This window comes from Spermophilus citellus (genome assembly GCF_964194105.1).
Source record: "Spermophilus citellus genome assembly, chromosome: 10".
Classification (NCBI taxonomy): domain Eukaryota; kingdom Metazoa; phylum Chordata; class Mammalia; order Rodentia; family Sciuridae; genus Spermophilus; species Spermophilus citellus.
The window spans coordinates 119,472,249-119,488,111 of NC_138197.1; the positions used below are offsets into that span (position 1 = coordinate 119,472,249).

General features: G+C 40.3%; 1 protein-coding gene across 1 annotated transcript in view; it reads left to right on the top strand.

Annotated features, from left to right (window-relative positions):
• Positions 1-236: 236 nt before the first annotated feature.
• Positions 237-15,863, top strand: part of STAB2 (stabilin 2) — a 155,410-nt gene continuing 139,783 nt past the window's right edge. Inside the window, exons 1-3 of the mRNA XM_081311104.1 lie at positions 237-374; positions 3,293-3,426; positions 4,959-5,074. Of these exons, the coding sequence (XP_081167230.1) occupies positions 300-374; positions 3,293-3,426; positions 4,959-5,074 (325 nt within the window). The 5' untranslated portion in view covers positions 237-299. The remainder of the gene's footprint in view (positions 375-3,292; positions 3,427-4,958; positions 5,075-15,863) is intronic.

Below are 15,863 nucleotides of genomic sequence, written 5' to 3' on the forward strand. Positions count from 1 at the left end.
GTCTTTCACAAGCCACAAGATCCCAGGTCCTGTCTCTGCCTCAGCCCCTCCAGGAAATCCTGTCATTCAGCCAGGACATATATACAGTTCAGAGGGACCAATTTTCACCAAGATCTTGGATTCTCCACTTTTCCTGTCTAGAGGCAGCTCTCTCGCCTCTTCTGGTTCAATCCAGGAAAACGAAAGGGAAGACTTTGAAAGTAAACACTGAAATGCGAAAGAATCTGCTGGGCTAAGTTCAAATAGCAGAGCCCCTCTGACAGGTGCCTGGCACCAGGAGGAGCGAGCACTTCCTCAACATGCTACCGCTAAGGATGGTTTTGCTGGGGTTGATTGGACAGACTTTCTGCTCCCTGGCTGAAACCACGGGACAGGTAAGATGGAACTTTCATATATTTTTGATTTGTTAATTTTTATGATGTGTTCAAAAGCTTTTCATGTTCCCTTCTGGTCCTGGGTAAAGGGTCCTGCTCTGGACTCCATAAATCCAGAGAATGCTGGAATGTTGGGGTACTACCCAGTGGCTCTATTTCACATTCCACCTCCACGTCGGAATCTCTGATGTCATTGCCAGCCTTCCTATTCCCATGGAGGATTTCGGTGTGGTAGTTTTTGTTTGTTTTAATCATCTCATCCCCTACCATCCCATCTTTCCAAGTTAAAAAAAAAAAAAAAACTATGAGTGTGGAGAGATGTTTCTGGGGAATTCCAGGGTGGGTGACATTTTGCAGAGGAACACAAAATCAAATATTTGCAAAAGTCACCAGGAATTATCCATCCTTCTACCTTCCACAGCTGTGGTGGAAGTTTCGAGGGCTACCTTCCTGGTAGCCCTTGTTCAATATGTCAGCACATCAGGACCTGGAGCAGGCTCACAGCTGTCCCAGTAAAGTGACACTAGATCAGTGAGCACCAATCTGGGGTGATTGATTTCAAATGCACTTCACAATCTCTAACTTCCAATTAAGAAAGAAAATTTAAATATGATTGTGCCTCTGCACCGGGCAAATTTTTGCCAATGAGTTTACTCCAGTTGACTGTCTCCTGATTCTTCCTCTCATGAAAACCTGGGAGGATGCCCGACATCCACATTCCAGCTGGGAAGCAGGGGAGGATGAGTTTGAACTGTGGCTTTTATTTGTCTGTTTAACGGATATTTCAGAGATGAGTCAGAATGCTGCACAATTTACAACTGTTCAACTGAGAAAATAACTTAATTTCAGGAAGCTCAGCCTCTCCCTTGACGGTGCCCCACGAGTGACTGGAATTATCAGCACCCTGATTTTCACCAAGAGCTTGCTTTTGTAGACCTGGTTCTTGCAAAAGCAATCAGTGTCTAAATTGTGTAAAGCTGAATTTTCTTTGCAGAGGGAATGAGTTTATAAATACTGAATGAGAGGTACATGAGTCATTCCATTTGGAAAAAAAAAAAAAAAAGGGTAATTGGAAGGTCAAGGGATTTCCTAAGTAGAGAGTAATAAATCCAGCCTGCTAAAAAAGAAAAGTCAAAGTAATGTCACCCAATATAGCTATTTAAGAAAAAGTCTGCACTTAAAAATACATACTGGTGTTGTAACAGTTAGAAGGGATTAATTCACATTGTATCTTTTATCATCATTCCACAAAGAACATTCCAGTACGATTTGGGTTCCTAAGGATCACCCCATGAAAGCTTCTAATAAAAACAGGTTTCATTTCTTCTTTGTGCCACTTGGGTACAAGTGAAAGGGCCAATGAAGGAACCAAAGGACTAATAACTTACAGTGTGACCTCCAGCCAGTCATGCACTGTCTCTCACCTCAGTTCCCCCACCCTAAAATGAGGAGGATGATATTCACCCCCACTTATTCCTAGAGTGGTAAAGTTCAAATACAGTAACCCCTTTAGAAGTGCACATCACCCTATCTTGTTCTGCACACGTAAGGTTTCTTCCTTTGCAGGCCTTGCGTATTTCAATGACCTGGGAAGTAGCAATGGGGGTTCTATACTTTGCCGTGCTGGGCTCATAGCATGAGCCATGGGACAACAAGATGTCTGGGATGTCTTCCTGTCCTACAAGGGGCTTTTAAGTGGAGAGCCAAGACTGACCTAGTGGGCTCCACTGGGCCAGCCAGAGGAAGAGTTGAAAAAGGAAAAGAGATGACTGTGGGTTAGGAGGGGCCATGATGGTGTTGGTAGGGCCCTGCAGGGTGTAGGCTGGGTAGCCGAGGGGACAGAACAGAACACTCCTGTGAGAACAGACACCAGGCCAGGCACAGAGGTGGGATGGAAGAGTCTTCCAGAGCCAGCATGTACTACTGACCACTCCAGATTGTGTGTCAGGCAGCAAGCTCCTGTTACATCGTGGAAAGTTCTCCATAACCTCAAGAGTGGCTATTGATATCTCCCTCCACAGGCGATGGCATGGGGTAAGGAGTTCATTCAAGATTGCACACTTGAGAAGATCCAAAGCTTGCCTCCAAACCTAGGTCTCTTGACTCCCAGGTTCAGTCTGTATTTGTTACACAAAGATGCTTCATCTTCAACTTGTTGGAGGGCTGAAGGAAACTTGAGAAAAGGGGGAAATCCACACGAGAGAGTCAGCCCCAGCATCGGGAGCAATGGGAGGCAGGCCCAAAGTGGGTCTGGATCACTTGTCTTAGCAGTTAATTCTGTGCCACTTTGCGTGGCTAAACAACTGTCCCTGGTGGGCCTGCCTGGTGTCCCCAATTTGTTCGTTTAATCAGCAAGTGTAACTGGGTACCACTGCTCATCAGACACTATTTAGGGGCTCAGGCGACAGCAACGGACACAACAGAGCAAGATCCCTGTCCTCATAGAGACTACTTTCCAGTCAGATTGTAATCTAAAGGTCGCAGGAGCTATAGCCTCCGTAGTTCTCAGCACAGTGCAGCCCAGAGCTGCCACTCCTACAGAGTCAATGCTGAAGAATACCCGTGAGGCCTGTCCTTCTGTGACCAACTGATCTTGATGACCTGCTTTCCCATTCAAAACAGATATTCTGGGATATATTTCAGGTTTCTCCTTTGGATAAATGTGAGTAGTGATATGAGGTTACCTTGCAGGACTCCACACTCTAGATCAGGGATGGCAAGTCAGTGCCCCTTCCTTTACCCACAGCCATGGCAGACATTGCTTGTGGAACCCACCACTCTAACCAGTCGTTTTCAATCAACCTCATTACCATCCTTGACTTTCCATTCAGATGAAGCCAAGGGAGAAGATTGGCCAAGCCAGCTGTTTTGCAAGATTCTGATCATGGACATTGATATTTGTTGTTATGTTTGCACAGGCAAAAAGATGCGATAAGGAGTCTCTTCTAACAATTAAGACCGAGTGCCTATCCTGCTCAATTAATTTTGGAGTTGAGTGCCCGGCTGGTTATACCAAAATAACCAACAACTCTGTAGGAGTTCGGGATTGCAGGTACTCACTATGAGAAAACAAGCAAGCCTGAGTCTCAGAATTGGGACTCCAAATTGAAGCTCCCTGTCTCGAAAGTGCAAAGTATTGCCATGATTGTTCTCTAACACCATATTGGACCCAAACTTAGGCAACTCAAAACTTACGAACTTGGGTCTAAAGCACCTATTATCATTGATTCATATTTTCATACAAAATTGACTACCCTGATTTGCATATAAACATTCTCCCTTCCTCTTGCCCCTCCTATTTTTTAATATCTGGGGTTTTGTTTCATTTAGAAAGAGTTCCAGTTTGAACTTTCTAAAGGCCTTGGGTCTGGTAGTCATCTCACTAACAAGCTAGGGACCCAGATCCTAATGAGGACCCAAAGAAAGGGGACAAATAAATTTTAGCATGGTTGAATTCTTTGTGATGTTGAATTCTCAAAGATCTCTCATGATTTAAAATATTCATAGGATGATAAGGGTTCTGCTTGCTGGGCAAAGGGTGCAGCCGTGAGGCTCAAGTACAAATGCAACTTTTTATTTATTCAGTTTACTAACTTAGAAATTAAACTTTACTGCTCACATCTGTAATCCCAGCTGCTCTAGAGGCTAAGGCAGGAGGATCACAAGTTCAAATCCAGCCTCAGCAAAAGCAAGGTGCTAAGCAACTCAGTGAGACCCTGTCTCTAAACAAAATACAAAATAGGACTGGGGATGTAGCTCAGTGGTCAAGTGCCCCTGAGTTCAATCCCTGGTACCTCCCCCCCCCCAAAAAATAAAAAAGAAAAAAGAAATTAAACTTTACTCAATGAGTTAATTTTTAATTCAGAATAAAGAATGAACATTTTTTTTATTTTGTATGAAATGAAATCTTAATACTGTTATATAACACTATTTTAAATTCATATTTGTTTAATGTGACCACATGACATTCTAAAACCCAAATCACCACTTTTAATACAAATGCACATTTTGCAGCATATATTTTTAAGTTAACATTATTGTTAACTATAGGTACATCCTGGACAGTAGTTCCCTAGGACTTACTCATCTTGCATAACCAAAGCTTTGTGTCTCTTTGACCAAATCCTCATTTCAACCTCCCTCCAAACCCTGTCAGCCAACATTTTACTGATCTATGAGTTTGATTCCTTATATAAGTGGGATCCTGTAGTATTTGTCCTTATGTGTCTGACCTAAGTCACAAGGTATAATATCCTCCAGGTGAACCCATGTTGCATACAAATTACAAGATCTCCTTCTTTTCTAAGGCTGAGTAATATTCTAATATTTCATTGTGTGTATTTGTATATTATTTATGATCCACCCCCCATTTTCATTGTTTCTTAATTTTTCGATTTCTAACAATTAAAAATAATTCATGATTGTTATTCTATCTAGAAAACCAGATTCGTTCAATCTATATATTTTTAAACATAGGTAGACATAAGCATCTAAATAAAAATATAGAGTAATCCCACCACCTAGAGTTAATCGCATTGCTGTGATCCTGGGTTAAGGGTTAATGTCCTCTCTCTACTCTCCAAGGTACACCTTTGAGATCAGAACATACTCTCTGCTTCTTCCTGGATGCCGTCATATTTGCAGGAAAAACTACCTCGAACCTGAGTGTTGTCCAGGTCACTGGGGCCCAGACTGCATGGGTAAGAGACACATCTTTGCACTTTGGTACTTGCTTCTCAATGTCCTAGCATAGAAAATCGAGATGAAGGAAGCCAAATAAAAGGAGAATGTAAGCATCTTTTCCTAGAAATTCCAATTTAGTCTATATGTTAAGACTCTTTCTTACTCCATCAGTAAAGCAATCTACTGTAGTTAGAGATCTAGCTTTTAGAAAATTCATTTTTAAGTCAGGGAAAGGGACAATTGAAAGGTTATCTATTTTAAAAAGAAAAAAGATAACTGGTCAAAGAGAAGAAATGAGAATGGTGGTTAATTATGGCCCCGAGTACAGTTTTCTTTAGGAAGAAACATCTCAAAGACCATAGTTATTGTTTGGCAACCAAAATAATCAATAAATAGCATAAAAAATGAAGTCCCAGGGCTGAGGCTGGGGCTCAGTGGTAGAGCACTTGCCTGGCATGTGCAAGGTACTGGGTTCAATTCTCAGCACCACATATAAATAAAAGTCCATCAACAATTAAAAAAATTTAAGTCCTTTAGGGTGGAATGTCAAACTCTGTAGTATTAAATTTATATACCTTAGTTTAAAGAAATTATGTAAAGTTGTGCTGGCATTGTGGCTCTGTGGTATAGAGTGCTCGCCTAGCATGTGTGAGGCACTGGGTTCCATTCTCAGCACCACATATGAATAAATAAAATAAAGGTCTATTAAAACCTACAAAATATTTTTTTAAAAAGAAAGAAAGCATGTACAGTTAACTGTATAAAGTTATATGCAAATATATGTGTATTTAAAAATTAATTCTGATCAGGTTCCACAGTGTGAAAACTACTAACAAAGTTTCAGTCAGTAATATGCCCAGACTCCAATGAACAAACATAGCATTTTGCCAGCTGGAACTGAACTTTTATCCTGATTATTATAGACATTAGTACTCAAATAGTGACTGAGTTCTTGCTGTGATGTGCAATTATGTGAAATCTCCCTTTTTTTGGTAGTCAAAAATCATAAATTTTATGATTTTTTCATGAATTTGTCACTTAGTCCCTATCTTCCATGATGTAATGAAAATATCTCCTTATGATTCATTAAAAGGGTGAAATGTGTTCTCTTGCTTTTTCTTTCTGATTGAAGTAATCTAAGTACCATTTGTGAAGTTTAGAAAGGTCCAAAGAAAGAAAAAATACCAACTCATGCTCTGATTCTGCCATACATAGGCAACCCTAAATATTTTGGCTTATTTCAATCTTGGTCTTTTTTCCATAATCTTCTAAATAGTTGAGCCTATATTGTATGTATTATGTTGTCTCCTGATTTTTTTTCCTTAACTAATGATTAAATGACTAATCACTTCCATCTATTCAACATTCCTGGCATTAAGTACTAGTGAGGTTCTTGGCTTTTTTATTTTCTGATACAATTCCTAAAATAAACCTTTCAGTCAGTTTTATCTCCATTTGCCTATGAGGGATCAGATATTTGGAGATTATCTCTTGCCCGTTCCTTTTGGGATGATAAGCGATAAGTAAGTTCAAGTTCAGGGCTTCCTGGTACCTAAGGCTGCTCTCTTTCCACCTCGCCCCACTGCCTAAAGCAGAGCTCGGGAGAGAGAGAGCCTCAACGCACCTTTCTGATTCCTCTCTCTGTCCTTCCAGCCTGCAGTACACTCCTGGCCCTGGGAAGGTCAAGGTTGGGGATTTAGATATCTGTTAACTGCTCTGTGCTGAGTTTCACCCTGCAAATTGGCGATATTTCTAAAACTCTAGCCCACCAGAATCAAGGGTCCAGATTCAGTGTCTTTACCCAGACTTTCAGATTTCAGAGACTTCTTTTCAGGTTAAAAGTGGTCATGACTGCAGCCAACTCTCTCAGACATCCTGGTACAAGACAAAGAACTTTTATATTTGCCTTCCTCTTTCCAACCTGTGAAAACTAATCTGATGTTAAGGTATTAATCAGATGCACTGTAGAAAATAAAAAGCTTTGTCTAAGATGCATTATGAAAGTCAGCATGTCCAACAGAATGAGTGGCAGACCCAACCATAGGGGCAGAACCACACAGGACCTGCAACCCCAAGTTTTAGGTGTGAACTTAGTTGGATCAGGGGGGCCAATGACTTTCCACTTATGCCTCAATCTCCTTCTGTGCCGAATGGGGGTAACAAAGTCCTGCTTTAGGAAACTGTGATAGAGGTTTGCAAACAATAATCTAGGGAAAAGGAAGGACTTGGCAAGTGTATGACACAACACAGGCATTTTAGAAATATTCTGTGACTAAATGAATGCATGAATGGCAATCCACAGACCCCTACTCATGAAGAGAGAATGGAATGGTGCTCTTTCTCTGAGCCCTTGTTTGAAGGGTGGATAATTTTGAAAACACACACAGGAAAAAAGGATTCAAAATCTTCAGAGGGTTTCATAACATTGCTTTGTGCTCTTTGGGGCAAAGTGGCAGGGCTCACATCTACGATCAGAAAAATCAGAAAGGATTCTCTGAATACTCAGCCATTTCCTTTAGACAGGTGTTCAGGCCAGAGAAGCAAAACACAAGAAAACCAGGGTCTGGACATTATTTCTGTTGTCCTCTCATTGGGGCCAAAGGGTACTTCCCTTTATCTTCATATTCCAAACATACTAAAAGTTACAAAAGGCTTCCTTCCGTCAGCTCAGGGAGAAGATAAACCCTCCCCGTGGCTGCATATTTCACCTCTCACGTTTTGTGTGATGACAGGCAAGGTCCTGTCTATCACTTTACATTTCCGCCAGGACAGAGCCATTTCTGAGCTGCTGACACGCATCCACCCTCTTTTTTGAGGAAGCACATTCCCAAGCTCCAGAGTGACCTTGTATCCTAAGCAAATGGGCACTCACTTCCTTTGTAATACAACAACAGATTCACTGGTTCTCAACACCTCTGGGGACTTTGAAGATTATTTCAATAGTGTCTTACTCAGATTAGGAAATAACGGTTTGATCAACACTGAAAACTTAGAAAACACAGAAAAACACAATGATAAAAAAAAAATGACCCATCATCTCCTATCATGAGAAAAAATGGTGTGGATTCTCACCTGGGGGAAAGAAATATCATCCTGACATAAGGAAGGTATTTTTACTTGAATTGAACTTGCTTGTCCCTAATTAAAATTTGTACTGCTTCATCAAGCATGCATAGGAAAATTTTCTCACTAACACAGAAATGTATTTTTAGCTTTGAAACTTCATCATATTTGAACAGACAATATTCTGCTTGAGAGGAAACAGAATTTTCTTTATCTGTACATTCCTGTTTGATTCCACCAGGAATGTGATTGATTTGTGCAGCCACTCAAAGTAATGGAAGAGGCATGTAGGCAGAAAGGTCATGGCTAAGCTTGATCATGGTCAGAACATCCTAAGAGAAATGGGGTATTGGGGGGTTTTCTTTCTTAGGTCAATTTCACCAAATTCATTGACTTTTCTTTTTTCTGGACCTCTTTTTCTTTTCCACTTCATATTCGTTGCCATTCACTGCACAGTTTGCAAATAATGAAATAATGGGCTGTATGGATTTGAAACCACTCTTTAAGAAAAAGGCTTTTTTTTTTTTTTTGGCTTTGATAAATGATGCTGAGTCCACATTAAGGACATATTTTGCTTTGTGCTTTGGTCTCCCAGGCAGATAAGACCAACCAGCTATCCATGGAATACGAGGAGATATTTTCTGCTAACCCTGAGCACCAAGTTTTTAATCAAAGGTGGTGACATGGAATAGGCACCTCTAGAGCCTCTTAGCAGAGAAAGTTAGTTACTGGGAGGTCCTTGGCCTCCGGTTGGGCAGGAAGTTGATTATCTTCCTTTTAAAGAAACAGTTCAGCTAATGATTTGCTGACAGTTTATAATGGCCCCATCTCCTGTGTGAGAAAAGTCATGATACAAGAGACCACCAGAGTAGTAGTCACCCAAAGGAAATGCGATTAAAGTAGCCTTATCAGCTACTTCAGCCTCACAATGCGTCAGAAATATCAGAAATATGCCCTCGTAGCAAATTCTGTAATATCTCTCTTCAAGCATGGTTGCTGAGACTGTCAGTTTTACTGTATGTATTATTTAGAGGGGCCCAAGGTGAAAGAAAAATGATTTGAGAAGCAGGAAATAAATTTATACTTTTGCCTTAAAATTTTTAATTAAAAGACAAATAAGTTTTCAAATCAGGACCCCTAAAACCCACACACTCTTGCTACCTTTTTTTTCCAAAGTTCCTTCCAGGATTGGCCAACTCATAAAAATCAAGTATTTATTGAGCACTTACTATATGCCACACATAATCACATATATGATAGGATCTATTCCAGTCGTGCATATAACAGGTCCCTAATCCCAAGAAGTTGACAGATTAATGAGAGATAAGGACACAAAAGCAATAGTACATTGTACTGTGAGCCCAGGCGAGGATGCTGGGATTTTGAAGAGTCTGGCAGCTCACCCTGTTTGCCTGCTCAACTAAACCGAACCACCCCGCAAAGGTCCTGCCTCCAGACACTATGGCACTGGGAGTCAGGGCCCATGTGTGGATTTGCAGAAGATACAGACATCAAGCTCTAATAATAAGTACTCACCCTGACCCTTAGCCCACTGATTCCCAAGGCCCCGGGAGATGGGCTGAGCCAGGATGGAGCACTTCCTACAGAGAAAAATCTTCCATCCCCTGCAGATGAGACTCAGGAAAATCCCTAGGAGACAGAAATTTCCAACCAGCCTTCACCCTTAGCACACCTACAGGCAAACGTCAGATGGCCCTGAGTGGCTAGAAGGCCACTCGTTTCAGAAAAGGATGTGCTGGGGTCTCACCTCTTCAGAAATAAACCCCAAGGCTGGCCTCACTGGTCCCTTCCTGACCACAGCAAGAAGCACACAGCCTCCTTTCTGTGCTGGCTGGATTTCATTTTACATTCTCATCAAGGTACAAAGGGAAATAACTATGGCAGCTTTGAAAATAACAGCAGGGAATCAATGAATGTCAAACAAATCAATCAATTCAATGAACGGCTCATAGACATAAACCACGTAAATACTATAAGCAATCCGTACAAAGAAGCGCAAGTTCAAGACTTTCCAGTCAGGCAGAATTGGGTGAGGATCCTCTGGATCTGAGGACTATGTGACCTTGTTACCCAGCCTGCGCATGCCTGAGTTTCTCTTAGATAAGGCGGTGATCATACCCCTTCACAGGGCTAAGGGTGAGGACTAAATATACTGAGCTAGTACATGCAATGGGCCAGTCATTCTATCCAGGATCTAGATTGTTCATAAGAACAGCCACAGCGACAAAAATGAAAGATCAGGCAGCAGATGATGAACAAAGACCAACATCTGGTCCCTGGAACATGATTTGCTAAATGGATATCTGGACCTGAAGAATGTTCCTTGAACATTGCAACTACCCTAAAGCACCCAAATGAGAAAATTTAGAGATTAAAGGCAGCACATTATACAGATTACCGTGTGTTTAGCAATAGACATTAATGATTCTAGTATCTGAATTTCTTTTCCTTTCAGTGAGTGTAAACTATAGAAAAGGGACTCCAATATCTAAGCAAAGTTTAATCCACCATGTACAGGACACTCATCATCTTTCCAAACCTGTCACTAAAGCACAAAATCAGTTCTGATGGATTTTTTTTTCAATTATTCTTCAGACATAATTTGCACACAGTAAATTCACCCTTCTTAGGGTACAGTATTTTGAGTCGTGACAAACACAACACTGTTGTATGGAAGTCACCACAATTAAGATACAGAACAGGGGCTGGGGATGTGGCTCAAGCGGTAGCACGCTCGCCTGGCATGCGTGCGGCCCGGGTTCGATCCTCAGCACCACATACCAACAAAGATGTTGTGTCCGCCGAGAACTAAAAAATAAATATTAAAAAATTCTCTCTCTCTCTCTCTCTCTCTCTCTCTCTCTCTCTCTCTCTCTCTCTCTCTCTCTCTCTCTCTCTCTCTCTCTCACTCTCTCTTAAAAAAAAAAAAAGATACAGAACAGTTACACCATCCCCATCCCCCATTCACTCTAATGGCCTCTCCAATCCCAGCCTCTGGCAAATACTGCTTTCTGTGCCTATACTGTTGCCTTTGTGTCACAAAACCGGAATCGCACAGTAGGGGCTTTCTTGGGCTGACTTCCTTCCCTTAGCATAATGCATCCGAGATCGGTGCATGTTGTCACATGTACCAGTAGCTCCCTGGGACTTCCTTCTGTGGCTGGACCCAGTTTGTTTATTCACTAACTAAAAACATTTGCAGTTATTTCCACTCTGGGGCAACTGAGAACAAAACCTCTATGGATATTTATGTACAGGTTTTTGCATGAGGACAAGGTTTTATTTCACTTAGATAAATACCTAGACATGGGGCTCCTGCATTGCAGAGAGAGGTATGTTTAACTTTGTGGAAACTGCCAGAACTGTCTTTCAAAGCCATGATCATTTTTCATTCCCACCACCAATGTATGAGGGTTCTAGTTGTTTGGAATCCTTGCTGGTACCTGGTATAATCAGATCTTTCCCTTTTCCAACCATTCTAGTGAGTGTGTAATGTCTTTCACTGCCATTTCTTTAATATGCATCTTTTCATGTGCTTATTATCTATTCATTTATCTTTTGGGTAGTTTTCTTATTAAGTTTGGAGCATTCTTTAAATATATGAGATACAAGTTTTTATTGGATGTGTGATCTAGAAGTATTCCCTTACAGTCTGCATCTTATCTTTCCTTCTCTTAACAGAGCTATTTGAACAGAAAACATCCTTAATTTTGGTGAGGCCACTCTGATAGATATGCCTCTAGGGTCCTATCTAGAAATCCTGGACTCACCTAACATCACAAAGACTTTCATCCAGAAGCTTTATAGTTTGGGTCTTTACATCTGGGTCTATTATCCATTTCAAGTTAACTTGGACGTATGGTTTAAGAGATAGATCAAGGTTCATTTCTTTTGTATGTAGATAATAATTCCAATAATTCCAGCAACGTTTCTTGAAAATACTGTCCTCTCTCCATTGAATTGCCTTTGAAAATGAGCTGATCTTCTGTGTCTTATTGATCTGTGTGTCTGTCCCTTCACCACTCCCACTGTCTTGACTGCTACTGCTTTATAGCAAGTCCTGGAATTAGGTAGTGGAAGTCCTCCAACTTGGCCTTTTCAACATTATTTTAGTGATTCCAGTCCCTTTTCTTTGCCATATAAGTATAGAATCACCTTATCAGTTTCTACCAAGAAATATAAATCCTGCTAGGATTTAATTTTAATTTTTAGTACATTATAGTTATACAGAATTGTGGGGTTCCTTTTACCATATTCATAAATGCATATAATAATTTACTCCATCCTGCTAAGATTTCAGTTGGAATTATATTGAATCTATAGATCCAGTTGAGGGAGGGCTAATATCTGAAAATACAGAATATTCTAATTCATATCCACAGTATTGTGCTGCATTTACTTAGGGCTTCTTTAGTTCATCAGTATTTTGTACATTTCAGCTTACAGATTCTATACTATTTTTGATACTTTTTTTTTTTTTTTAAAGAGAGAGTGAGAGAGGAGAGAGAGTGAGAGAGGAGAGAGAGAATTTTTAATATTTATTTTTTTTTAGTTCTCGGCAGACACAACATCTTTGTTTGTATGTGGCGCTGAGGATCGAACCCGGGCCGCACGCATGCGAGGCGAACGCTCCACCGCTTGAGCCACATCCCCAGCCAATTTTTGATACTTTAATACCTAAGATATTCATGGTTGTTGGTTCTATTTTAATGAATTTTTACATTTTCAATTGTTAATTATTCATGGTTACTGTATAGAAATGCAATTGGTTTCCATATATTGACTCTGAATCCTGAGAACTTACTAGTATTAGTTCTAATAATTTTTTGAAAATTCTTTGGAATTTTCCCCCATAGATAATTAGTTGACTGAAAATAGAAACCATTGTATTTCTTTCTCACCAAACTGAATGTAATTCATGTTGTTGTTTCTTTTAACCTTTAGTTACTGACCTGGTGTTTTCTCTGTTTTGTATATTGCTGGGATTCAGTTGGCTAAAATTTTGTTAAGAATTGTTGGGTCTAGTGGGCTGGGCTGTGTAGCTCAGTGGTAGAGCACTTACCTGAAATGTGTGAAGCACTGGGTTCGATTCCAGTACCACAAATAAATAATAAATAAAATAAAGGTCCATCAGCAACTAATATACACATATAAATTGTTGGGTCTATGCTCCTTAGAGATCTGGAGCTATAATTTTCTTTGCTTGTTATATATTTGTCTGACTTTGCAATCAGGGTAATAATGTTCTACATATGAAGTGTGCTGGAACATGTTCTGTCTTCTTCAACTTCCTAGAAGGGTTTTTGTAAAATTGGTATCATTTTTTTCTTAAATGTGAGATAGTATTCACCAGTGAACCATTAGGATGGAATATTTAGGATAGAATATTTTTTGCAAAGGATTTTAATTTCAAATTATTGAGTATAAGGATATTCGTGTTATCTAGTTTCTTCAGTGAGCTTTAGTAGTTTTTCACTTTCAGTAAATGTGTCTATATTGTCTGTATTGTCACATTTATTGGCATCAAGTCAATCTTCTTCTGTTAGTTAGCTTTTCATCACTGTGACCAAAATACTGACCATAACAACTTAGAGGAGGAAAGTTTACTTGGGGCTCACAGTTTCACGGGTTCAGTCCATGGTTGGCTGATTCCATGGCTCTGGGTCCAACAAGAAGCAGAGCATCATGGCGGAAGGGGATAGCAGAGGAAAGCTACAGTAACCAGGAAGTAGAAAGACAGAAAACAAATGCTAGGGACAAAATATAAACCCCAAAGGCACACCCCCAGTGCCCTACTTCCTCCAGCCCTACCCACCTGCCTGCAGTTACCACACCGTAGTATTGTGTTATTCTATCTAATTATCAATATATCAAATGGTTTCACATGCTGCTTGGACTGCATCTCTCATAATGGAATCCTTTCACCTCTAAGCATCCCTGCCTCCTATCATGACCACAGCAATAATAGGGATTAATTATTCCTTTCATGCTCTTAGGCTGGTGGTGAGGTTCCTTCCCTTATTCCTGCAAATGGTCCTTTTCCGCTTCTCCCCCTCCCCCCTCACCTTTCTGTAGATCCAGATTTATATCTGGTATCATTCTGTTTCTTCCAGATCCATTTCCTTGATCTTTTAGCTTTTGTGTGTCTGGGAAAATCTTTATCGTAACTTGGTTTTTGAAAGATGTCGTTGTTGGAACATAGGCTTCTAAATCGCCACTTCTGTTGGTTTTGGTACCCTGAAGATGCTGTCCCCTCCTCTAGCTTGTGCTGGGGTCTCTGTTAGACATGTCATTGTACCTGTGTCCTCACAACAGTGTCAAAAATCTTTTCCCTTTGTCTGTTCTTAAGATTTTATTTTTTTCACTGATTTTAAGGAATTTCTATGATGTATAGTTTTCTTTTTGATGCCTTTGCTAAGGATTCTCTGAGCTCTTGGGACTGTGAGTTCACACATTGCATCAAATTTGGAAATTTTTGGCCATAAATTTTTCCGACTGTTTTCCTTTTCCCTCTTCAGAGACTCCAAGTTCACCTATATTAAGGTGCTTGACGTTGTCCCACGACTCTCTCACGCTCTGCTCCTTGTTTCTCATTTTTCTGTTTTATTTCTTTTCCATTTAAGTTCACTGAATCTTTTTCCTCGATGCTTAAACTGGTATTAATTCTACATAGTATGTTTTTTAAAAAATAAAATTTTAGTTGTAGACAGACACAATACCTTTATTTATTTTTATGTGGTGCTGAGCAGCAGACCCAGTGCCTCACGAGTGCTAGGCAAGTGCCCTACCACTGAGCCACAACCCTGGCCCTACATAGTATGTTTTTTATCTTAGTTATTATATTTTCACTAAAAATTTCAATTTATGTTTTATTTACATCTTTCCCTTCTGTAACATGCTTTTCCTCTCTTCTGGAATACAGAGAATACAGTTATAACTATTTTTGAACCTCTGCTGATCATGCGTGTAATTTCTGGGTGGCTTTAGTTTTTATCTTCCTTATTCATGCCTAGGACATTTTTTATTTAATGTAGACACTGCATATTTTACTTTGGTTTGGTGTTTGATATACTTGCATTTTATTAAAATACTCTTCCCTAACACAATGTAACACACAGACACACACACACACACACACACATTCTTAAGCTTTGTTCTAGAACAAACAAAACTACAGTAATCAGAGGCTGGAGATGCAGCTACAGCGTAGAGCTTTTGCCTAGCATGCATAAAACTCTGGGTTTGATTTCTTCACTGAAAAAAAAAAAAGAGGAAGGAAAGAATAAAGCTGCATTAAGGTTCATTATAATCTAATTTCTGGGACACAGATTATTTGGAAAGTGTTTGAACCTGCTTTTAGGTTTTCTTGGATGAGACAGCCTTTAGTCTAGGGCTGGCTATTCCACCAGAGAGGTGGCATCCTTCTGTGTCTGCTTCCCAGTGCCCCATGTCGTCCAAGGTTTTCTGCTCTGAGTGAGGGAACACCTAATACCCCTGACCTGTGTGAGCGGGGTCTTAGCCCTTTATTCTCCCTGAAACTCCCCCTTCCCCTAGTCATTGGGATTGAACCCAGGGAACTCTACCACTGAGCTACATCCCCAGCCCTTCCCATTTGGTTTTTGAGATAGGGTCTCACTAAGTCTCCTTGACCTTGCGATTCTCCTGCCTCAGCCTCCCAGGTCGCTGCTGGAATAATAAGCATAAGCCACTGCCTCCAACTGC